At 36.4% G+C, this 25,718-nt stretch overlaps 3 protein-coding genes across 3 annotated transcripts; all 3 read left to right on the top strand.

Annotated features, from left to right (window-relative positions):
- Positions 1–6,483: 6,483 nt before the first annotated feature.
- On the top strand, positions 6,484–7,115 carry LOC132181849 (ankyrin repeat-containing protein BDA1-like). Its single transcript, XM_059595079.1, has 2 exons — positions 6,484–6,702; positions 6,759–7,115. The coding sequence occupies exons 1-2, from the start codon at positions 6,484–6,486 to the stop codon at positions 7,113–7,115; spliced, it is 576 nt and encodes a 191-aa protein (XP_059451062.1).
- Positions 7,116–7,371: 256 nt separating this feature from the next.
- Positions 7,372–8,134, top strand: LOC132180242 (uncharacterized). The gene has a single exon (XM_059592990.1). The coding sequence runs from the start codon at positions 7,492–7,494 to the stop codon at positions 7,918–7,920; it is 429 nt and encodes a 142-aa protein (XP_059448973.1). The 5' UTR covers positions 7,372–7,491; the 3' UTR covers positions 7,921–8,134.
- A 13,867-nt stretch (positions 8,135–22,001) lies between these two features.
- On the top strand, positions 22,002–24,481 carry LOC132181848 (ankyrin repeat-containing protein BDA1-like). The gene is made up of 3 exons (XM_059595078.1): positions 22,002–22,598; positions 22,879–23,292; positions 24,431–24,481. Exons 1-3 carry the CDS (start codon positions 22,002–22,004, stop codon positions 24,479–24,481), a joined length of 1,062 nt encoding a protein of 353 aa, XP_059451061.1.
- The last annotated feature ends 1,237 nt before the right edge of the window (positions 24,482–25,718 follow it).

Raw genomic sequence — 25,718 nt, 5'->3', positions numbered from 1 at the left:
GGTGGAAGGAGGACCTCATCCATGGCATGTGTTAGTGTGGTGGAAACAAAATCTATTTGTAACCTTCCCCTTAGCCGCTACAACCAATCGGATAGGCTTATTTGGCATGCTTCCCCAACTAGGGTTTTCATTATGAAGAGCGCCTATCATCTGGAGAAGGAGAGATCAGATTCAGCAATAGGGGAGGGTTCCAATAGAGCACAAGTAGAAGCGACATGGAAAACAATATGGAGCATGAAGATCCCAAATACGGCCAAAGTTTTCATGTGGCGTGCTTGTAGTAACATTTTACCTACGAGAGATGCATTCCTAAAGAGAGGGATTTCGCAAGATGACATGTGCATATTCTGCTGCAGGGAGAAGGAGACAGTGCACCATATTTTATGGGAGTGTCCATCTACTCAAGACGTGTGGTGTGCAAGTGACAGAAAATTACAAAAATGAAAGAGGATGGGGGCCTGCTTCATAGACATCATGGAACATATGACATAGAGGCTGGGCAGAGATGAACTGGAAAGCTTGGTGATGATAGCAAATAGTATTTGGAAAAGGCGTAACGAGATAGTGCATGTGGGGTCTTTTACTCATCCCCCTTTGTTGGTGAGAGAAGCACGGGAATTGGTTCAGCCATTTCAACATGCAAATACGCCAACATAGACTTAAGAGAACCCAAGTTAGCAGGTAACAAAATGGCGGATGATAAGTGCTAAAATATTCATATTTTCAGCCCTTAACTTGCATGTTTTAATCCTTTGGTTTTGGTTAATTAGGCCATTTTACTTCATTTTTGTATTTTCTTTGCTTTTGTAGGCTTTTGGAAGAAAATGAAGTAATCTGGAAGATTTGGGCTCAAAGAGAGAATTTTGAAAAAATTGGAGTTTCTGGTAGTGTGATCGATCGCAGGAGACTGTGATCGATCGCACACGGGTTGCGATCGATCGCACTTGTGCACTGGAGAATTCTAGAAGCTGCGGACAAACTCCCTTTCCTTCCATAATAGGGTTTTTCAACTCCCGATTGTAATAGGATTAAAACCCTACGAAATTCCTAGGTTTACTTGTGTAACAAGGACTTCTAAAGCCTATAAATAGACATCTTAGCCTCTAGGAATAGGTGTGGAGAAAGAGGCACAAGCTCTGGAAAGGAACTGAAGGCTGAATCAAGAGGAGTTTGGGTTTTTCTTCTCTTCCACCCTTTTATTTTTATTATGTAGTTTATATTTTATTTAGGGCTAGATTGAAGTCCTAGTTATGTTTAATTAATATTTCAATATTGACGCCTTTGTGATGATCTTGTTGTGCTATTTAACTTGATTAATACCTGCTTGCATGAATTCCTCATATGTGCGTGCCTGATCAACATGTGGATGTGGTATGGACTAGTTAGTTGGATCAATTTGGATGGCCGAGTCCTGGGTTTAACTTAAGTAACAAAAGAATTCACACCGCGATTCTTGGGTTAATCAACATGGGGAATCGGGAGTATACACCCATGCCCTAGGGCTAGTGTGTTTGCCGATTTTCATAGAACATATGCTTTTCTAAAGAACAACTTAGTATATACCATGCTAAATCCTTTAGGAATGAAAAGAGTTAGAGTATACACCCATGCCTAACTCGTTGCTTAGAAAAATCTATAACTTAAGGAGTATACACCCATGCCCTTAGGCTGGCAAACATTAGATATGCATAACATGATCAAAGCATTGTCATATTGTTATATTAACTGAATATAATTAGTGGTGGATATCAAAACCCTAATCCTTTTTAGTTTTTGTTTATCTTTTATTTTATTGAATTCAATCGTGACAATTGAATTTTATCTTTTAATTAAATAGGAATCTACTTCTAAACATAATTTGCCAATCCTCGTGGGAATGATCCTGTACTTGCAACCTATACTACCATGTTGACCTTGTGCACTTGCAGGTAAAACGTACAATTATTTATCTATTAATTTAGGTAGATAATTTATACAACAAGTTTTTGGCACCGTTGCTGGGGATTGTGATAAATTTTGTTTAGAATTATTTTCCTTTAGTTATGTTATTTTAATTTTCAAGTTTTAATTTTGTTTACATCAAAAATCAAAAATATTTTCCTATTTCTTTTTACTTCCTAAAGTTCATCCAATTTAGGATAATTTAATATTAGTAAAATCTTTATCTTTTCTTAGAAATTATTTTACTATTATTAAACTCAAATCATTCTTATTTTCTGTGATTATAAGAATGATGGTTATACAATGGTTTTTAATTGGCATGCAATCAATAGGGATAGATAGACCATACCTAGGAAAGACGGATCGTACTACACCCTAGTTTAGTGTAATTTAGGTAGACGATCTGTGCCAACTGAAGATGGGTTATGCTATTCCGTTGATTGTATGAAATTATCTTCATATGTTTTCTTGTTTAAATTATAACGTGCATAGAATGAATTGCTAGAATTAACCTATTCTATTTATAGGCCTTTAGGAATACTCTAGAAATGCTAAAAATAGTAGGGTTTGAGCCCTAGTTCGCCCTAAATTACAAAACCCTAAAAGTTACACTATCCATAACAAGGCTGGCGGCTGACTTGACCATCATGCACGGGTGCGCTCGATCGCAGCCCATGAACGATCGATTGCAGGTCTGCAATCGATGCTCCTGGCGCTTGCGTTCGATCACAGCTGCCTTGCGCATTGTAGTCCTTGCCTGTAGTGCGCTGGATCGCAGCTCTCAATTGGGAGGTCGTACCATCATAATTTTGGTTTGCTACATAAAGTTCATCTCACTAAAGTTTTGGGAGAGATTCAGAATGAAGAACTATGAATCTTCAGTAGCACCTATTATTAAGGGGGATAATGTCCAAAAATGTATTGGAACGAAGGCAGATATTCCATGTGTATGCACAGACCTGGCATTGAAATAGCAGTTGCACTATTGGGTCAATATAGTATTGTGGAATATGCAATAAACCAAGAACTACAGATACACTTACCATTTGGTGGTGTTTATTCAGGTTTGATTTTTGCTAAATGTGTAGATAGTAGATAATCAACTTCAGTATATATGTACTGAAGATGCAGTAAGCAAACTACAGTTGCTACATCTACCATGAAAGTAAAAGTCATTACATGCTGTGAATTAAGTACACAGGCATTATGGTTGAGACATTTTTGTTAAAAGTCTCAAGATTGTCGATTTTATAGTTAGACCCATAAAGATCTTCTGAGTTAATTCTACTGCAGTTATCTTTTCTAAGAATAAACTGCGTAGAAGCAGAAGTATGTATATCGACATAAAGTATTACTATGAAAGAGAACATTAAGTGACAATAAGTGTCTATTGAGCATGTAAGTATTGAATTGATGATTGTGGATCCCATGACTAAAGATTTACCGGTAAAGAAAGTATAAAGTCATGTGGAATATATGAGATTCATTAATTCATTTGTGCTTAGTTTCTCTTTAATTGGTCTATAGACATAAAAGTTATGTTATAAAGATTTTTGTGCGCATATATATATTATTTTATCCGTGGGGATAAAATTAAAGTTGGACCCGAATGACTTATAGGAAGTTCATTCATAAAGTACTCATTTAGGGAGGTATTACGCATCGTGATACATGGAAGGGACAACTTATCATATAAAAGCTTTACCACCATGATTCGTATGTAGTATTCCTTGAGTAAGTGGGAGGATTCCATGAATAGTTGGAATAAATAAAGTATTGGCCATATTATAGAATTGAACACCATAAAGAATTTGTGTGTCATAAGGGCCAAGTGGGAGAATGTAAGAAATTTCATTTAAAGTATGTCCCTTATGTCACATATATTGTTGTAATTATAAAATTACGGTGTTCAATAATTTATTCCAATTAAAGCTTATTGTGTAAATCAAATATTCTGAATTAAATTACTGATTTAATTCTTGTGGAACAAGTATTTGATTTCAATCAAATATTCTGAATTAAATCACTGATTTAATTCTTGTGGAACAAGTATTTGATTTAATTAAAGATTTTATTTTGTGGAATCAATTAGCTGTATTGATTTGATTTTTATTCCTTGATGGGAGGAATAATTAAGGTAACAGCTCTAATTGAGGGTCCCCTGACCTACCTATAAATAAGGCCTGTGTATTCCATCAATTGGCACTCACTGGTAGGCATAGGTCAGAAGAACCTCTCAATATTTTTTATTTTTCAGATTTGTTTCTGTGAAGCTGTTCTTCAATTGGCTTGAGCAAAGCATGGTTAGAGGTATTTATATAATTATTCATTCCGCTGCTAATTTTATTGTCAATTAGCATTTAATTATATATTGAATTCTTACAACATCTTCTTACAAGAAGTCAAACTGGATAGCTCATTATATAATATTTAGAATAATACTAGAAAGAGGACTAAATTAAGTCTTCATTGTATCTTCCTAAATGTGACTTGATTTTTAAAATTACTAGTAGATTAAAATTCAATAATAATTTTTTAAAAGTCAAATCGTATTTAGAATAACGCAAAAAAGACTTTAATCATCTTTCTAGCAATATTACTCTAATATTATTCGAACTTTGGCCATGAGTGACAGCTTCGCACTAGACGTCAAATTAGATTGCTCATTACTTTTGTGGGAAAAAGAAAAAGAAAAAGAAAAGCCAAAAAAACAAAAAGCCAAAAGAAAAGAAAAGAAAAGAAAAGAAAAATGTATGGCCTTCCCTCTGGAGGACCCTGCCAGCTGGAAAAAGAAAAAAAAAAAAAAGTTGAAAAAAAAAAAGAAAAAGAAAAAGAAGGTGGCAGGGAGTAAAAGTATACCTAACATTTCTCTTCTAACTGTAAGTAACAACCATACCCCTAGTCCATCTTTTTTTTATAAATTTTTATTTGGGATATTTCTTCATTTTTTACGCAAAAATGAGACATTACATAATCGCTTGACAATTAGTAAGGAGTAAATTAATGTAATTTTTCCTCAAATTTTATACTCGTGGAAATAGCAAGGAAAAGCGTACAAACTGTTGATATTATGTTTGCTAGAGCAAAATATCACTAAATTCTCCAACCATACCTGAGTGCCTTGTGATGCAAGACTAATTATGTGGAGCAGTTTTTTGGTCGATCCCCATCAGAGAAATGTACTCAGGAATGTTTTGGTGAAATTATTTTGATGAATTTCAAGAATGAAGTAACAATTAATAACCCCATCAAATGATAATAAGAGCAATTGAAACTTATATTGGGAAGTCAACTAAATTTCATTGATAACTTTTCCCAAGGTTCGATTGTAGTATTTATTCTTATATTTGTTTCTTCTTTAAAATTTATAAGAAATGTTGTCTTTATAGGTTCTTTGATTTTATTTGGTAAATCATTAGATATTTTTTTAATTTGTGACAGGCTCTTGGGGATCGATGTTGTAAAGTCATTGGTATGAGCCATTCTTGTTGATTTGGGATACAATAAGGAGATAGTCTTTCAGAGTAAAAGGCCTTTTTGGAGCCTCTAAAACAGTGATCTCCCATCCTGTAAAGGAGTTAAATGAGCTATGTCCAAAAAAGAAAATATACTGTGAAATAATCCATCAAGTCCTGCAACAAGGGTATGGCTTCAATAACAATACAGGTTGAAGCAAATGGGATCTCTTTCAAGGGTTCATCTACTGCTGCTAATAAAAGGACAGCAAAAAAGACAACTTCTAAAGTAGTATTGAAGTCTCTAAAGGAACAGATTATATAAAATGAACACGGGAAGCAAGTTTAGACTCTAAGTATCAATATTTTCCATATTGGATAAGTTGTGTCTGTTCCCAAATGACATGGTGGTTCATTCATGATATGATATGATACAAACTTAATATATTACTCATCTTTAAAAATGGGTTTACCAAAAAAGAGTGTCCAATAATTTATCGCATGATTAATCACGTGATTAAAATTGCAGATAATCAATGTGGGGATAATTAGCTTGTAAAAGACATATACTAGTAAATGGTGAGTGACATCTTCGTACAGGAAGTCCAATTATTCAAATTAGATGGCTCATTAATTACTTTTGTGGAAAAAAAAAAGGGGAAAGATAGAGACATCATGATGAGATTCTAGCGGTTGAATGATATGTTGCAACTTGCTTTTAGAAGCTGGGGAAAAACACAAAAAAGAAAGACCAAGACTCAAGCGCGTCTCCCTCTTGATTGATTCCTTCACTCCCAATCAAAACCAGACATGTCATCCCGTTGATAGTAAAATGAATGAATTTTCTTAGGAGAATGCGAATTAGGTGTTCAATTTTCCTGCATGTGCGATATTTATTTCTTTTCCCCATACCCTTCCTAGCATCTTCAACGTTCGTCTTCTTCCTAGTCTTTTTTGGTTTTTCATTTTCTCCAAATCAACTCACGCACAGGTCACTGCCTTGCGGCGCCAAGCACAGCCCCCGTCTAGCAACACCAACAGGACTTCACGTCGCACGGAAACACCACACAACAACACGCGGCTAAGAATGGATCAGACTTTGAGGGACGCTTCTGAACAAGGAAACGTTGACGGCTTGTACTCGTCGATTGCAAGGGACCCGAAAGTTTTGGACAATATCGATGAGATTCCGTTTGTTGACACCCCATTACACGTGGCTGCAGCTGCTGGACAGACCCAGTTTGCGATGGAGATGATGATGTTAAAGCCATCATTTGCTAGGAAGCTTAACCCAAATGGCTTCACGGTTTCACCCCTTTGCTCCTTGCTATGCACACTAACCAAATCCAATTGGTGCTCAAGCTACTTAAAAATCATAAGGACCTTGTCTGCGCGCAAGGAAGGGGTGGTATGAATCCTTTACATTATGCAGCTCAAACAGGAAACCTCAATCTATTGGCTAAAATTTTAAGAGTCTGCCCCAAGTCGATTCAAGTTGTGACAAATCAAAGTGAGACTGCTCTGCATGTTGCAGTGAAAAACGACATGTTAGTTGCTTTTCAGCTCCTGTTTGGATGGCTTCAGCGAACCTGGTTTAAAAATGCGGAATACTGGCAGAGGTGGACGCTGACTTGGAGGGATGTGGATGGTAACACTGTGCTGCACATTGCAGCATCCAAAAATCAACTCCAGGCAAGTTCTTTCTACTGTGTTTTCTAGTGAAGAAGTAAAATAGAGTTCGTATAATAGAGGTCTATCTTGAAACATGCAAAGAAGTAACACTAAGATTCAATCTCATGAACATGCTAAAAATGACCTTCAACTCATTTTATTAAGTATTTGGTAGAGACATTCTATGTTCTTTTTTCTTTAATCTGTTACGTTTGCTTTTATTTGTCCCTATTTATTTTCTTTTTAGCATTTTGGTATTTTTTTGGGGGGGTTGGGAGGGGGTTGAATAGTGTAGACTATTTAACAGTGATGGGATCAATAATTGTGCACTTCTTAAGTTGTACAGATAGTAAGGTGGTTATTGCCTTGTACACTTTTTTTTAATATAAACGCCAAGAATTCAGAGGGTTTTACTGCTCTGGACATGGTGGACAACCAAGAGATGAGGAATATGCTATGCCGTGCCGGAGCAAAAAGTGCTTCATCTCTTCCTACTATTGTTTCTTGGGCAGATTACTTCAGATCTCGTCTCACAAGAAATGAGAAGTTATACAGATGGTTCTTATGTGGGAAAACGCTATTGTCAAACGACATGCGCAATATGCTGTTGGTGGTTGCTGTACTGCTTGTAACAATCGCCTACCAAGCAATACTCAGCCCCCCTGGAGGATTTTGGCAAGATAATTATATTCCCGGAAACAATAATCAGCTCAATATCACAGCCGCCGCCGGCGCAAGTGATGAAGTCAGTCAACCCCCACACCAGGTGGGGACAGTTACCATGCCCGGACACTTTTTCCCTCTACACGTGGCTACTCTTGATTATCATAGTCCTCCCTCCTGGGCTTCCTAGTCACCTGCTGATCATATCCTTTGGACTCTTCTTTCTGTCCTATGGCATCTCTATATCAATCACAGCTCCGCTTCCCTTTTATTGGCTTCATTATTTTTTGTTTTTCTCTTTCTTTCTTCTGTCTAACATTGCCTCGTTTTTCTTCGTAATTTGGAAGAATGGAAGATCAATTTTCAGGGCTTTCATTGATGCTGAAAAAATGTTTTGAGCTACATATCCCCCCTTTCTTTTTAATTTTTTTTTTTTATCCTTGAGTTCATGCGATGTAGTTTATGTTAGAGAATATATTTCCTAGTACATTGAAATGAAATATATATTAAATTGATATTGTATGTTATTTATCATGTATAAGAGTGATTATAATCAGGTTTGATAATACCATATTTATCTATTTCAATTTTTCTATAAATATGAGCATTTGTATTGTAACATCAATCAAGCAAAAGAGCATAATGTAGCCATTTGAGCTTTATATGTGAATAGAGATCATAAATTGAACCACGTAAAATTATTGTGTCTGTTTTATTATTTTGTTTATTTATTTCCACTATTTATTTATAATTTCCTATTTCATTATGAATTTCTTCAATTTAAGCTTGATCAATACCATCGCACCTTACCAAGGAGCTAAATTTCCTAAACGTACATGACTTATTTTGCTCAAGAAATGTCACGATATGGATAAAGCACGAGATTGCATTAATTGAACTTTAATTTATATAGAAGCATAAGTAAATACTAGAAGACGTCGCACCTAATATTTCTCAAATTAATTAGTACAAACTCATAAATAAAATTTTGGGAAACTCTATATCAGGCTATCAACTATATCAAGCAATTTATAATGTCATTCTAAACTTTTAATTTTCCCAATGTCCTCACAAACTACTATTGAGTTGCAAATATTGTCTCATTCTGTGCAAATTATGACAAAATACCTCTGATAAAAATTTTGAAAAAAGCCAAAAATTGGCACTTATTCTATATATCTCAACAGGTACTAATCGACTCTTTTCTCAACGCATGCAATTTGTAATTTTGTAGGGTGGAAAAGTAATATAGGGTGAGTCGACAAGTCTCAGTAAATAGATAGGCCAAAACAAGTGTGTGGTTATAGAGCCTTTAATTTATCACTGACAATAATGAAACAGCTGCTGTAAAACTTTTAGTAACATAACAATAAACTACGAGTGAATATATAATGATTTTCAGTAAAAACATCCCCTTATGGCTTATTAGTATACTGTATATTATATGATTTTATACCATGAGTATATTATATGTTTATGCCTCATATGCAAGGGTCGTACAATCTTTCTGGGATCCTAATTTACTCGCGGTAAACTATAACTATAGTGGCAAAAGGGTATTTTTATGTAATTATGAATACACTTGCAGAGGAGGGAGAGGGGGCCAATTCCCCAGTGTCCTAGCTCCCGAACCAACGCATGCATGAATCATATGCAGAGGAGTGCATCTGTGTGGTCGTTGCACAAAAGGGAGCTTTTGTGCAAACCACATAGATTTTGACACATTAACAATCTAAGAAAAATGTAAAAAAAATGTATGTTAGCAAAACATAGGATTAATTCTCCCTCACAGACATTAGCCACCACCCCTGCCGCTGCCGGTTCCACCCACCGCCCAGCCTCTCCCTACCGCCGCCACCCAGCGGCCTAGGGGTGGCCGTGATCCACCCCAACGGCCTGGGGGAGAGAGATACGGCCACCCCCAGGCCGCTGGGGGTGAATCGTGGCCACCCCCAGCAGCCTGGGGGGGGATCATGGCCACCCCTAGCGGCCTGCGGGAGAGAGATCCAGCCACCCCCAGGCCGTTGGGGGTGGCTTGCGGCCACCCCCAGGCTGTTGGGGGTGGATTGCAGGCCTGGGGGTTGGCCGCGATCCACCCCCAATGGCTTGGGGGTGGCCAAGATCTACCCAACAGCTTGGGGGAGAGAGATCCGGCCACCTCCGGCCACTAGGGGTGGCGGCGAACCGCCCCACCTCCCTCTGCCACCCTCTCCATTTATTTTGTTTTAAAAAATAATAAAACCTGATATAATCCGGTGGGGGTGTTTGATGAGAATGCAAAATGTTAAATTTTTCTCCTTTAATGTTTAATCTTTTATACTTATTTGGTTCCTAAATGTACTTATTATTCTTTTATTTTGATTTAGGATGCAAATGGAGGCATTAAATGCAAAACAAAGCTAATTGGGCGGTTTTGGAAAGTTTCAACATTACTTTGTAATCTGAGCATAACTCTCTCATCCAAGCTCCGATTGAGATGATTCAAGATGCTATGGAACACCAAGAAAAATCTCTACAACTTTCATGTTTTGAGTTTTGAGAGATACTGAACGCATCAAGGTCGAAATCGGGCTTGAAGTTGCTGCATCTACACTGTTGATGTTCTGGAACGTTCCTTAGCATACAAATCTAATACGCGGATCTGACGCGGTTTATTTGCGGAAGTTTTGATCTGGTGCACGAAAATTCCAGCTGCAAATACTACCTTCCTAGTTATATTAGTACTTTATTTTATTTTTAATATTTTCCTTAATTAGTCAGATTTGGACATTGTTATTTTAGGATAATATTTAGAATATTTTTTTAGGGGATTTTGTAGGCTTCTAATAGGGGACATAAACGTGTATAAAGAGGGGGGAATCATCAGACTAGAGAAGCATCTTCTCCCCTCTTCTCTAACTTCTCCATTGAGTTTTAATCATGGCCTTGCGTGGCTAAACTTTCATAATTGGTCGAAGGAAACGGACAAAAAGAATAAAAAGAAGAAAAAGAAGCAGTGCGGCGCAAGGAGAGAAAGAAAAAGAAAAAGGAGAAAAAAAAAGTTTTTCGCCTATTCACATCCGTCAGAGATTGGAGGTTCGTTTGTGGTCCGATCTTGATGCAATTTTAGAGTGTTGCTCCTGACGACGAGTGCTACGTATTGACTTGTGTCGATCGTTGGAATTTCTCTCCAATCGCTTGGTTGTTAATACCTGCTTGGTGAGATCTTTCTTTATTCTTATTGGAATCCACTTTAGGGTGATGAATTTATGTTTAATCCAAGAATGCATGTATTCTTGATGTGGTGATAACCTCTAGATATTTCTCTAGGGAAGACAATTGTAAACTCATTATTGTTGATAGTGAAAGATTTAACTGAACTAGGTTTCGTGGTTTTTACCTTCGCATTGGAGGGTTTTCCACGTAAAAATCTTGGTGTCTTGCTTGTGGGTTTGTTTGATTATTATTTTGCTATTGTGTTACTATTTAATTTGCATAAAGAGGGGTAGATTAATTCTGCTGAACACTTGAAATTGGTGTTCACCCCTAACAAAGTGGTATCAAAGCCTTTGGTTCATTGTTTGTGTGGAGTTCTTGTGTGAATTAAATAGAAGAGTCATCTAATAGCATGGTTAAACTCACAGCTTCCAATTATTCAATTTGGAAGACTAGGATGGAAGATATTTTGTATTGCAAGGAATTGTTTGACCCAATTGAGTTCAAAGGTGTCAAACCAGTTGCTGTAACCAACGATGATTGGAAGAAATTGAATAGGAAAGACGTTGGATATATTAGGCAGTGGGTTGATCAAAGTGTCTTTCATCACATAGCTAAAGAAGTTGATGCTTATGGTCTTTGGCAGAAGTTAGAGAGTCTTTATAAACGAAACACAGCTCAAAACAAAACCTTTGTGATAAGAAGGCTTGCGAATTTGAAGTACAAAGATGAGCATAGTGTTACGGAGCATCTGAGTAATTTTCAGGGAATGTTGAACGAGTTGTCTACCATGAAACTTACACTAGATGATGAGGTGCAAGCATTACTTGTGTTGAGTTCTTTGCCAGACAGTTGGGAAACCTTGGTGGTGTCACTCAGTAATTCGGCTCCCAATGGTGTGATAACTATGGGTATGGTAAAAGACAGCATGTTCAATGAAAAGGCAAGAAGGAAAGAGCAAGGTATTTCTCCTCATTCAGAGGCACTTGTTATAGAAAGGCGGGAAAGAAGTAAAAGCAGAAAACCTCACAGTTATGACAGTCATGACAAGTCAAGAGGAAAGTCCTATTCAAAAACAGACATAAAATGTTTTCATTGTAGCAAGCCTGGGCATATAAGAAGAGATTGTAGAAAGTTTAAAATGGAACAGTTGAAAGGAAAAGATGAAGAACGTCAAGAATAAAAAGACACTGCAACAGTTGCATCTGATGGTGATGTGGTATTTGCTTTTGATGAAGCTTATGCTAATCTCGCATGTGATGAATCTACGTAGGTAGTTAATACAACAGCATCTTTTCATATTACTCCACATAGAGATTTCTTCTCTTCCTACACCAGTGGCGATTTTGGTTGGGTTAGGATGAAAAATGAAACAAAGTATAAAGTTGTGGGCATGAGAGATATACAGCTAGAAACCAGCATTGGGTGCAAATTGATGCTCAAGGATGTCAGACATGTTCCTGAAATGCGCTTCAACTTGATTTCTATTGGGAAACTTGATGATGAAGGCTACCATAATTACCTTGGAGCTGGACAGTGAAAACTGAGCAAGGGTTTTCTTATCTTAGCCAGGGGAAAGAAGACCAATACTCTCTATAAGACAGCTGGAAGACTAGTCAAGGGAGATGCGATTGTTGTTGAGAATGAAAACTCTATTGAGCTATGGCACAAGAGGCTTGGTCACATGAGTGAGAAGGGACTTCAGATTCTCGCCAAGGAACAGCTCCTGCATAATAGCAAAGGTACGTCACTAACGCCCTGTACTCATTGTCTTGTTGGAAAACAAAGAAGAGTTTCATTTCAAAAATCCTCTTCATCAAGAAAGTCTAATATTCTTGATTTAGTTCACACTGATGTCTGCACTATGAACACTAAAACTCTAGGTGGTGCACTTTATTATGTAACTTTTATTGATGACCACTCTAGAAAGGTATGGGTGTTTGCTTTGAAAACCAAAGATTAGGTATTGGGTGTGTTCAAAGTCTTTCATATGAAGGTTGAAAGAGAAACTGGAAGGTAGTTAAAATGCGTCAGTGCAGACAATGGTGGTGAATACAAAGGACCATTTGAAGAGTATTATAAAAGCCATGGCATAAGGCTTGAGAAAATTATACCCAAGACTCCACAGCATAATGGCGTAGCAGAGAGAATGAACAAAACCATCTGTGAGAGAATCAGGTGTATGCTCTCTCATGCAAAATTGCCTAAACATTTTTGGGGTGAGGCAATGAGGATAGCAGTTGACTTGATAAATCTTTCTCCTTCAGTTCCTTTGGATGGTGACATTCCTCAAAGGGTTTGGACAAGGAAAAATGTTTCTTTTGAGCACTTGAGAGTGTTTGGCTGCAGAGCATTCGTCCATATTCCTAGAGATGAGAGGTTAAAGCTTGATAGCAAAGTCAAGCAATGTATCTTCATGGGTTATGGGCACGAGGAGTTTGGTTACAGATTGTGGGATCCAGTTAATAAGAAAATCATACGAAGCAGAGATGCCGTATTCTTTGAAGATCAAATCATTGAAGACTTGGATCAGAAAAAAGGCAGAGTCTCTTAGTGAGTATCGTGTTGATTTGGATCTAGTTATTCCTCCTTGTGTGATGCATGATGAACAGATGGGAGATGTACAAGAAGAACAGGTTGATACAGTTGGTGAAAATGGTGAGCCTACAATTGATAGTGTGGAGTCAAAAGAGCATCTAGAGCAAGCTTCTTCAGAACCAGCCGCTGAGATTCAGTTGAGGAGATCTACTAGAGACCGACAGCCTTCCAGAAAATATTCAGTTAATGAGTATGTGTTACTTTCTGAAGGGGGAGAGCTAGAAAGTTATCAAGAGGTTATGCTACATGACTAGAAGAATCAATGGTTAGGAGCCATGCAAGACGAGATGAAATCCTTGCATGAGAATCACACATATGATTTGGTAGAACTGCCTAAAGGCAAGAGAGCACTCAAGAATAAATGGGTGTTCAAATGTAAGATTGAACCAAACAGATCATAGCCAAGGTACAAGGCACGACTAGTTGTAAAGGGGTTTAGTCAAAAGAAGGGCATTGATTTTGATGAAATTTTCTCACTCGTGGTAAAGATATCTTCTATCAGAGTTGTTTTGAGTTTGGCCGCCAAAATGAATTTGGAGATCGAACAGCTTGATGTGAAGACTGCTTTCCTTCATGGTGACTTGGAGGAGGAAATTTATATGGAGTAACCAGAGGGGTTCACAGCTAAAGGCAAAGAACACCTAGTGTGTCGGTTGAAAAAGAGCTTGTACAGACTCAAGCAGGCACCGAGACAGTGGTATAAGAAGTTTGATTCTTTTATGGTTGATCATGGGTATGAGAGAACTACATCAAATCATTGTGTGTTTGTGAAGAAATTCTCTGATGGAGAATTTATTATTCTCTTGCTATATGTGGACGACATGTTGATTGTTTGTTGTGACACTAGTAAAATTGACAGACTAAAGAAAGAATTGAGTAAGTCCTTTGCTATGAAGGACTTGGGACCTGCAAAGCATATCCTTGGTATGAAGATCTCTCGCGATAGGAAGAAAGGAAAATTGTGGCTATCACAAGAGAGTTATATCGATAAGGTATTGGATAGGTTCAACATGAGTAAGGCAAAACCAGTGAGCTCTACACTTGCAGGGCATTTGAAGTTGAGTTCAAAGCAAAGTCCTACAAGTGAGAAAGAAAAAGATGAAATGAAGAAAGTGCCTTACGCATCAGCCGTGGGTAGCTTGATGTATGCCATGGTGTGTACGATGCCTGATATCGCTCATGCAGTTGGAGTTGTTAGTCGGTTTCTTTCTAATCCTGTCAAAGAACATTGGGCAACTGTGAAATGGATTCTCAGGTATCTCAGAGGTACTTCGAGAGTATGTTTGTGCTTCGGCAGTGGGCAACAGGTGCTTGATGGGTTTACAGACGCAGATATGGCTGGGGATATTGATTCTAGAAAATCTACTTCAGGGTACCTGATTACTTATTCAGGGGGAGCAGTGTCATGGCAGTCCAGATTGCAGAAGTATGTTGCTTTGTCTACCATAGAGGCAGAGTACATTGCTATCACTGAAGCGGCCAAAGAATTGTTATGGATGAAAAAGTTCTTACAAGAACTGGGTCTACAGCAAGAGAGGTATGTACTTTACTGTGACAGTCAGAGTGCCATCCATCTCAGTAAGAATTCAACTTTCCATTCAAGATCGAAACATATCGATGTTAAGTGTCATTGGATTCGTGATGCACTGGAGGATAAGCTATTACAGATTAAGAAAATCCATACTGATGACAATGGGTCAGATATGATGACAAAACAGTTGCCTATGCAAAAGCTTGAAATTTGCAGAAGCGCGGCGGGCTTGGTGGAGCCCCCCACATAATCGAGAGGAGGAGATTTGTTGGGGGTGGTCCCTCTTTATGTGGGGACCATCCCACGTGGCAGCAACACAAAGGGTTTCAAACCCTTTGTGTGCTATATATATATAACATGACAAAAAGAATAAAAAGAAGAAAAAGAAGCAGTGTGGCGCAGGGAGAGAAAGAAAAAGAAAAAGGAGAAAAAAAAAGGTTTTCACCTATTCACATCTGTCAGAGATTGGAGGTTCGTTTGTCGTCCGATCTTGATGCAATTTTACAGTGTTGCTCTTGACAACGAGTGCTACATATTGACTGTTGTCGATCGTTGGAATTCCTCTCCAATCGCTTGGTTGCTAATACCTACTTGATGAGATCTTTCTTTATTCTTGTTGGAATCCACTTTAGGGTGATGAATTTATGTTTAATCCAAGAATGCATGTATTCTTGATGTAGTGATAACCTCTAGATATTTCTCTAGGGAAGACAATTGTAAACTCATTATTGTTGATAGTGGAAGATTTAACTGGACTAGGTCTCGTGGTTTTTACCTTCGCATTGGAGGGTTTTCCACGTAAAAATCTTAGTGTCTTGCTTGTGGATTTGTTTGATTATTATTTTGCTATTGTGTTACTATTTAATTTGCACAAAGAGAGGTAGATTAATTCCGCTGAGCATTTGAAATTGGTGTTCACCCCTAACAATCCATAATACACGTAAAGATTACAACCAATTTATAGATCATAATTTGAATAATTTGAATAATTTAGAGAGGTTTTTGGATGGAGCTTGTTCGGGAGATAATATTGAGATGGATTATCTTTTGCTTCCACCCACTGGCAAAGATCGGAGGATCATTGATTGGGAATGTATTGCTTCTGTGCTCTTTTCATGTGAAAAGTTTTCTGAATATCACTGGAATTGTCCTTTGCCCAATGGCTATGCTCATAGTGTACAGACTAAAGATGGTTGTGTATGCATTTGCATGCTTCTGAATTCTTTGGTGTATACCCCTCACAATGGTCATGTGTACTGCACATCTGGAAATTTGGGATTGAATGGAAACTCACTTCTGGAGCTCAGGGATGGCAGAAGCATAACATACAAGAAGTACTATGAAGAGCGGTGTGTTTCTTAATTGTTGAATAAAAATATCATGTTGTTCTTTCATCTAGTTTGAATGTATTACGATTGTAATTAATCTGAATCCTTCCAATACAGGCATGGCCTTAAGCTCTGTTTTGATCAAGAATCATTGCTGAACCGGAGAAGTATTCTTCAGAGATGCAGAAAACAGGAAGAGAAAGGTTTGAAATTCTCGGGGCATCTCTAAAATCATTGGTCGTGTTCCTGTTCTATAACATCATTATTCTGTATTAGTAAACATTAAATATTTTAAATATATATATTTTTTTGTCTGAATCGAGTTATACATCAGTTGCATTGCCTCCAGAACTTTGCTCAAGAATAATGTCACGAATATCAATCTCTACATTTTATTCCTTCTCATTTGTTCCTTCGATCATGCATCGGCTTGAGTCTTTGCTTATAGCTGTCAACTTGAAAAAGATTTATTTGGATCATTGCACGCAAAATGAAGTCATTCCAACCATAAAGGTATGTAGTCCTTCTTGTATACACTGATATGTATTGATCTAGGACAAAAGTTCTCAGACATGATAGCATAAAATTGCATGCCATTCTATTTTTTGCTTATTTTCTTCTTGTATGGGCTTGCATGCCATTCTTGTTGGCACCTTTTTTTTTTTTTTTTTTTTTTTTCTATGAACCTCTCCTTGTGTTTGTGTAAATACTGTTGCTCAAGGATCTTGAATATTGGTGTGAATTAACCTATAATTCTGCCCAAACTATTCTTTTATTGGATTTGTTTTCAGAAAATATTTTAGGGCTTTAGCTACTTAAGATTTCATCATCTGCATCAAAATTTGAGCTCGTTTTGTGACATAAATGTTTCTAGATTGCTTTTGCTTACTTGTGATGATATTTTCCACTTTGAATATTTTATTGTATCTGTGACTCAGTTCCATACTTCAAATTGTAGGGATTTAATCGGAATGAGAGCTTTGATCCTAAAAAGTGGATAATTCCTGGAGACAGATCTAGGAGTTATACACCAAGTGAAGAGTTGCTTCCTAATACAAGAAAAATATATGTTAGGGAAAGTAGGAAGCTGAAAAGTAAAAGAGTTGCTGATCTTGTTGAAGCACTAATTAATTGGTGCATTTCTTACCACGGGCGGTGAAACAGCAGCCTTATTATTTACGGATATATAGGTAGATTTTCACATTACACTGTATGATCAGATGCCTCTATAGAAACACATAATATGATAAATATAAAAGCTAAATAATAATAATTAAATGAAATAGAATAAACACTGAGATTAAGGTGGTTCGGCATAAAGTCTACATCTACACATCAAAGCCTTAATAGCCTACATCTTTCATTGATATATATGATCTGAGTACACAGCTCTATTTATAGAGCTTTACATGTGATTTGAAATATTTCAAATATAAACATATCCCTTAAATCGGGTTAACAAATATTATCTAAATCCCTTAATTTAGGGAATACAAATCAACATTTATCACCAAGGATTTATATCCATAACATGCCCCCGCAAAATGAACGGTCCGTTAGCGATCGTTGATGTTGAACATCGAGTGGCTGGAGTTGATGGCGCCTGATTGAAAGATCGGATACCCTTAAACTTGAACTTCAGTGACTGTGGATTGAATTTGAACATCAGCAACTGTGACCGGAATGAGCCAACTATGGGCTTGAAATAGGCCAACAAGGGCCAAAACATCTACAACTTTAGGGCTTCTTTTTTTTTTTTTTTTTTTTTGTATGCAAGCAATGGACCTCATAAATTGTTTTCTTCTCTGATACATTTTAAAATCAAAGAGAAAACAATTAGAAGAGAAAAATGAAGTAAAGAAAATAAAAATTGCAATTCAGATCTAACAATTGGTGTTAACTTGTTTGCTCTGATACCATATAGAAACACATAATATGATAAATATAAAAACTGGATAATAATAATGAAATAAAATAGAATAAACATAGAGATTAAGGTGGTTTGATATATAGCCTACATCTACACATCAAAGCCTTAATAGGCTATATCTTTCCTTGATATATGATCTAAGTACACCGCTCTATTTATAGAGCTTTATATGTGATTTGAAATATTTCAAATACAAACATATCCCTTAAATTGGATTAACAAATATTATCTAAATCCCTTAATTTAGGGAATACAAATCAACATTTATCACTAAGGATTTATATCCTTAATAGCATCACAACAACTCCATAGGCACGTAGTCGAAACTATTATCAATTTTGAAAAGTTATCTCTGGAATTAACTCTTTTTTTTTTTTTCTTTTTTTTTGATATGTCCGCACAAGAGAGGGGAGGGGGATTCGAATTAGTAACATCCGCTTCATTAGGCGTAGTCCTAGCAAATTGAACTATCTATTGGGGACTCCAGAATTAACTTTTGGGTGGAAGTCAAAGACAACTTTCCTCAAGGTTTGATTATCTTGTTTATTCTTTAAATTTTATAAGAAATTTTTGCCTCTTCAGTTTCTTTGATTTTGTTTGATAAATCATTAGATCTTTTCTAATCTGTGACAGGTTCTTGGCAATGTTGTAGAGTCTTTGGCAGGAGCCATTCTTGTTGATTTAGGATACAATAAAAAGATAGTCTTTGAGAGTATAATGCATCTTTTAGAGCCTTTGGTTACTCTTGAAACATTGATCTCTCATCCTGTAAATGAGTTAAATGAGCTATGTCAAAAAAGAACATATAATATGAAAGAATCCATCAAGTTTGGCAACAACTAACAAGGGTATGGCTTCAACTACAATAGAGGTTGAAGCAAATGAGATCTCTTTCAAGGGTTCAGCTATAGCTTCGGATAAAAGGACAGCAAAAAAGATAGCTTCTAAAATAGTATTGAAGTCTCTGAATGAACATATTCTATGAAATGAACAACGGAAAAAGTGTAATACATGTAATTTATATGTTCACATATATGTACTTTTGTAATGACTTTCCCATAAAATACTAAAGCATGTTTCTATAATTCCTCTTGAGAACGATTGAAAGACCTTTCGTTTTAATACTTTGAATAATTAAGCATGTTATCAATACCAAAAATTTCTAAGGAAAAAATAAAAGATTCTTGCTCCCATTAAATAAATTGAATAATCAAGATTTTTCAACAAATATATGGTCGAGTGAAATAGAAAATCAAAGAGAAATTCGAGAGACAATACTTACGGAGTGTAGGTTTTTGAGCTGGAATGGAAGAATTATTGTAGAGCTGTCTCAAAATTTTGAATGGAGGAAGAGGTGGCCGCCAAATAAGTGAGGTTTTTAAATTGGAGAATTAGGGTTAGGTCAAAATAAGACTCAAATCTCAATTTGGCTAAAAAGTAAATTTTTAAAAGATTTGATTTTAAGGAGCCGACGCTTATTTGCCCACGCTTATATTAAAATACCAATGCTTGTTTTGAAACATACACTTTTTTTAGGTGCATCGTACACGAGCTGGAAAAACATGTGCCGGGATAGGTCAATTTTAAAGTAGTATGTCTCAAATTTGGCCGAAATTTCGAATTTCCAAGAACATTAAGTGGCCAGCCATATTGGAGACGCTTTTAGAGCAAAGTTGCTAATTAAGGTTTAGGCTTAATTTGGCTTACACATCACACCAACAATTCCAACGAAAAAAAAAAAAAAAAAAACCACATCATATTTTTGAAAAATAAAATTTTTGGTATATAGGTTTTTAAAGTTATGGTCCATTAATCTTTTAACATAGGTCCAACTAGATGATTTTGCACACCCTAAGCCCAATACATTGGATTTACTCAAGGCCGTATTGGCTCACTCAAGGTCGTCCAACCAAAATATAAGATAGGGGGTGTTGATTATAATAAAAAATAACTTACAAAAAAAAAAAGAATTATAATAAAAAATATATCTCCAACTTTCAATTGTGAGAGTGCCACACACATTCTCACTTACATGTTTATAAAATTTTAAGTGCATATTTTTTAACATGGTACTAAAAGTCATCATTAAATTTTAGATGAATCACTATTAAATTTTGAATTTTATGAAAATTTTCAATGTAACGAGCGTATTTGAGAATGTGGCAGGGAGTAATTTTTTATTTGGGATATTTTCTTCATTTTTTACTCAAAAAGGAGACACTAATTACATAATTGCTTGACAATTAGTAAGGAGTAAATTAATGTACTTTTTCCTAAAATTTTATACCGGTGGAAATAGCAAGGAAGAGCGTACAAACTGTTGATATTATGTTTGCTAGAGCAAAATACTACTAAATTCTCCAACCATATATGTGGAGCAGTTTTTTGGTCGATCCCCATCAGAGAAATATACTCAGGAATGTTTTGGTGAAATTATTTTGATGAATTTCAAGAATGAAGTAACAATTAATAACCCCATAAAATGATAATAAGATCAATTGAAACTTATATTGGGAAGTCAACTAAATTTCCTTGATAACTTTTCCCAAGGTTCGATTATTGTATTTATTCTTATATTTGTTTCTTCTTTAAAATTTATAAGAAATTTGTCTTTATAGGCTCTTTGATTTTATTTGGTAAATCATTAGATATTTTTTAATTTGTGACAGGTTCTTGGTGATCGATGTTGTAAAGTCATTGGCATGATCCATTCTTGTTTATTCGGGATACAATAAGAAGATAGTCTTTCAAATTAAAAGGCCTTTTTGGAGCCTCTAAAACAGTGATCTCCCACCCTGCAAAGGAGTTAAATGAGCTATGTCAAAAAAAAGAAAATATAATGTGAAATAATCCATCAAGTCCCGCAATAGAGGTTGAAGGAAATGTGATCTCTTTCAAGGGTTCATCTACCGCTGCCAATAAAATGACAGCAAAAAAGATAACTTCTAAGGTAGTATTGAAGTCTTTAAAGGAACAGATTCTATAAAATGAACACGGGAAGCAAGTTTAAACTCTAGGTATCTATATTTTCCATATTTGACAAGCTGTATCTGTTCCCATATGACATGGTTGTTCATTCATGATATAATATATATGATACAAACTTAATATATTACTCATCCTTAAAAATGGGTTTTCAAAAAGAGATTATCCAATAATTTATCGCATGATTAATCACATGATTAAGATTGCAGATAATCGATGCGGGAATAATTAGCTTGTAACAGACATATACTAGTAAATGGTGGGTGACATCTTGGTACAGGAAGTCAAATTATTCAAATTAGATGGCTCATTAATTACTTTTGTGGAAAAAAAAATAAAAGAACAGAAAAAAAGATAGAGACAATTCATCATGAGATTCTAGCGGTTGAATGATATGTTGCAACTTACTTTTAGAAGTTGGGGAAAAACACAAAAAAGAAAGACCAAGACTCGAGTGTCTCTCTCTGGCGGACCAAAGTCCCCATTCGAAATTACTTCGAAATTAATGTATCCTTATGGCGTTCACAATGACATGACTATAGTGCAAGCAAAGTGCGTTTACTTTAGACGGTGACAGCCACCAATTAGGAAAACCAATCACATTGCTTGGACTCTGCCAGCTGTATGGTCTTCCGAGGGATGTTAAATTAGATGGCTCCGGTACGTTATCCTAATCCCACAACTATCATAGTTCTAAGCTAAGAATGGATCAGAAATTGAGGGATGCTGCCGAGCAAGGAGACATTGACGCCTTGTACTCGTTGATTGAAATCGACACAGAAGTTTTGAACAAGATCGATGAGATTTCATTTGTTCAGACGCCTTTACACGTAGCTGCAGATGCAGGACAGACCGAGTTTGCCATGGAGATGATGATGTTAAAGCCATCATTTGCTAAGAAGCTTAACCCAAATGGCTTCACCCCCTTACTCCTTGCTATGCATAATAACCAAGACCAATTGGTGCGCGAGCTACTTACAACTCATAAGGACCTTGTTTGTGCACAAGGAAAGGGTGGTATGAATCCTTTACATTATGCAGCTCAAACAGGCCACCTCCGTCTCTTGGCTAATTTTCTAAAATTCTACCCCAAATGTATTAGAGATGTGACAAGTCGAAAGGAGACTGCCCTGCATGTTGCACTGAAAAATGACAAGTTAGATGCCTTTCAGGTCCTTGTTGGATGGCTTCGGCGTGCCTGGTTTGAAGAAGCGAAATCATGGGGGAGGAGGTTACTGAATGTTCAAGATTTGAATGGTAACACTGTGTTGCACATTGCAGCATCCAAAAATCAACCTCAGGCAAGTTTTTTCTACTATGTTTTCTACTGAAGTAGTAAAATAGAGGTTTATCTAGAAATATGCAAAGAAGTAGCAGTAAGGATTCAATCTCCATAACATGCTAAAAATTATCTCCAACTCATTTTATTTATAAGCATTTGTAGCGACATTTTGCGTTCTTTCTTTCATTAATTTGTAACATTTGCTTTTATTTTTGTCCATTTTAATTTTTGGATGAGGATGGGCTAAATAATGTAGACTATTTTACAGTGATGGGAAATAATTAATTATGCACGTACAGGTCGTGAGGTGGATATTAGATTTGGGAGCCCGTGTAAACTTTGAAATTTTTGAGGGTTTTACTGCTCTGGACATCGCGGTGGATATGCAAACACAAGTGGACAACCAAGAGATGAGGAATATGCTATGCCGTGCTGGAGCAAAAAGTGCTTCATCTCGTTCTACGGGTCCTTTTGCAGATTATTTAAGATCTCCTATCCCAATTAATGAGAAGTTATTCACATGGTTCTTTCGTCAGAGAACGCTAATGTCAAACGACATGCGCAATATGCTGCTGGTGGTTGCTGTACTGCTTGTAACAATCGCCTACCAATCAGCACTCAGTCCTCCGGGAGGATTTTGGCAAGATAATCAGTTCAATACCATTACCAATGCAAGTAGTGAAGTCAGTCAACCCCCACACCGCGCAGGGACAGTAATCATGGCCAGACCCTTTTTCCATCTACTCGTGATTATCAATAGTTTAAGCTTTTATATACCACTAATCTTAATGGTCATAGTCCTCCCTCCTAGTCTTCCTAGTGTCCTGCTGGTAGTATCCTTTGGACTCCTCTTTATGTCCTATGGCACGTCCATAGCAATCACAGCTCCGTTTCCAAGTTATTGGCTTCCTTATTTTTTGTTTTTCTCTTTCTTTCTTGTGTCTAACATTGCCTTCAATACGCTCGTCACTTGGAAGGATGATAGAATTATGTGGGCTTTTTACGATGTAAGAATGTAAAGGTTTTTCATTATATATGTTATTTCCAAGGTGTGGTTGTAATCAAATTCTAGTGTTTTGATTATCTTGTATTGTCTTGGGTACCACATTTTTCCTATAAATAGGAATTATCATGCATTAATGTAAAGATCATCAAAGAAATAAGAGGTTTTTTTTTTTTTTTTTTTTCTACTATTTCTCTATTTGTATTTTATTTTTAAATCTCGTCCTGTGACATACGGTACTGTGGCCGCGCGTCAATTTTTCTTACTTGAACAAATCAATCCAGCAACAGCTTCGATCATTTCCTCTAGTTGCCCTGAACCAGGATCCCCTGAAATTAAGTGGGAATTCTAGATTCTAGAATTCACGGCTAGGATCTCTTGAAAGAGATCCAATGCCTGTCATGATGCCATGTGTCCCATGACCCTCGACTCCTTTCTCAACGCAATTAATTTATAGGGTGGAAAGGAATATGGAGTGATCAGATCGAAGACTCTAGCTAGTAAATAGATAAGCCTATTTAAACAAGTGTGTGGTCATCGAGCCTTTAATTTATCACGACAATAATAAAACAGTTGCTGTAAAACTTTTATTAGATATATGATTTTCTGTAAAAACATCCCCTTGTGGCTTATGCTATAAGTATATTATATGTTTATGCCTCATATGCAAGGGTCGTGCAATCCTTTTGGGATCCTAATTAACTCGCGGTAAACTATAACTATAGTGGCAAAAGGGTATTTTTATGTAATTATGAATATGCAATCCTTCTGGTGAAGCGGCTTTTCAGTGGGCTTTTTTGCTGTCTTCTTTATTTTTAATGTATTTTTATTTTGCTTGTGATTTGCAGCTCGTTTTGTTTTCTGTTGCTTGTGTTTTTTGGTGGGTTGCTGTCTCCTAGCTCTTAGGTGTGTTGATCCTTTTGTGGAGACTTTTGCAACCGAATTTATGTTGGTTTCCTCTCTTTACTACAGTCCCTTCAACGGACTACTACAGTGCCCCTTCAGCATCAATCACTTTACAGTGGTTGTTGCTAGTTTTAATTGGGGGTTCATACTTAGTATGTACCCCTTTTGCTTCTGTAACGTCTTTGAGCGGTTTAGAGGATCGGATCACTTGTTTAACCCACTTCCTACCTTGTATAATTATTATCGCACTGTTTAGTTTGTTCTGGGTTTATTGTTGGGGAGCCCACCTACTTCTTCTTTCTTTCGAATCAGGAGTGATAAGAATCCTCTTTGTAAGCATTTCCTAAAAAAAATTTAAAAAAAAATGAATGCACTTGGAGGGAAGGGCGGTAATTCCCCTCTAGGTCCCGAACCAACGCATGCATTGATCATATGCACATACGAAACCAAGGGGCCCCCACCTCTAAAAACAAATATTAAAAAAGGTTTTTTAATTTTTGATCCCTGAAAATTTTCTTTTATACAATCCAACTTCCTTAAAATTGTATTTCTAGTTAATGTTTTTTAATCTCTTTAAATTTATTAGAAGAGATCTTTTTGAATAGATCTAACACATAAGAACGAAGAAAAGCTTTTATTCTGCCAAAAATTTCTAAGGAAAAAAAATAAAAGATTCTTGCTCCCATTAAATAAATTGAATAATCATGATTTCCACAAACCAATAGTCGTGTTAAATAGAAAATCAAAGAGAAATTCGAGAGAATACTTACGGAGTGTAGGTTTCTGAGTTGGAATTGAAGAATTAACCAAGAGTTCGCTCAAGATTTTGAGTGGAGGAAGAGGTGGCTGCCTAATAAGTGGGGTTAGGTCAAAATAAGACTCAAATCTCAATTTGGCTAAAAAGCAAATTTTTAAAAGATTTGATTTTAAGGAGACGACGCTTATTTGCCTGCACTTATATTAAAATACCAACGCTTGTTTTGTTACCAACACTTTTTTTATGTGCATCGTACACGTGCTGGAAAAACATGTGCCAAGATAGGTCTTTTTTTTTAGTAGTGTGTCTCAATTTAGCCCAAATTTCGAATTTCCAAGAACATTAAGTGGCTGGCCGTATTGGGGAGCTTTTAGAGCAAAGTTGCTAATTAAGGTTTAGGCTTAATTTCGCTTACACATCACACCAGCAATTAAAAAATAAAAAAATAAAAACCACATCATATTTTTGAAAAA

The sequence above is a fragment of the Corylus avellana genome, chromosome ca5, assembly GCF_901000735.1.
Source record: "Corylus avellana chromosome ca5, CavTom2PMs-1.0".
Classification (NCBI taxonomy): domain Eukaryota; kingdom Viridiplantae; phylum Streptophyta; class Magnoliopsida; order Fagales; family Betulaceae; genus Corylus; species Corylus avellana.
This window is presented reverse-complemented; position numbering and strand designations above follow the sequence as displayed.

What these genes read in the sequence shown, in the direction of transcription:
- LOC132181849 (XM_059595079.1), top strand. Translation starts at nt 6,484, where the DNA reads ATGGATCAGACTTTGAGGGACGCTTCTGAACAAGGAAACGTTGACGGC. An exon ending in TTAACCCAAATGGCTTCACG is followed by an intron (nt 6,703 to 6,758) that starts GTTTCACCCCTT and finishes TTGGTGCTCAAG; the next exon opens with CTACTTAAAAATCATAAGGA.
- LOC132180242 (XM_059592990.1), top strand. Translation starts at nt 7,492, where the DNA reads ATGGTGGACAACCAAGAGATGAGGAATATGCTATGCCGTGCCGGAGCA.
- LOC132181848 (XM_059595078.1), top strand. Translation starts at nt 22,002, where the DNA reads ATGGATCAGAAATTGAGGGATGCTGCCGAGCAAGGAGACATTGACGCC. An exon ending in CATCCAAAAATCAACCTCAG is followed by an intron (nt 22,599 to 22,878) that starts GCAAGTTTTTTC and finishes ATGCACGTACAG; the next exon opens with GTCGTGAGGTGGATATTAGA. An exon ending in CCCCACACCGCGCAGGGACA is followed by an intron (nt 23,293 to 24,430) that starts GTAATCATGGCC and finishes TGTGATTTGCAG; the next exon opens with CTCGTTTTGTTTTCTGTTGC.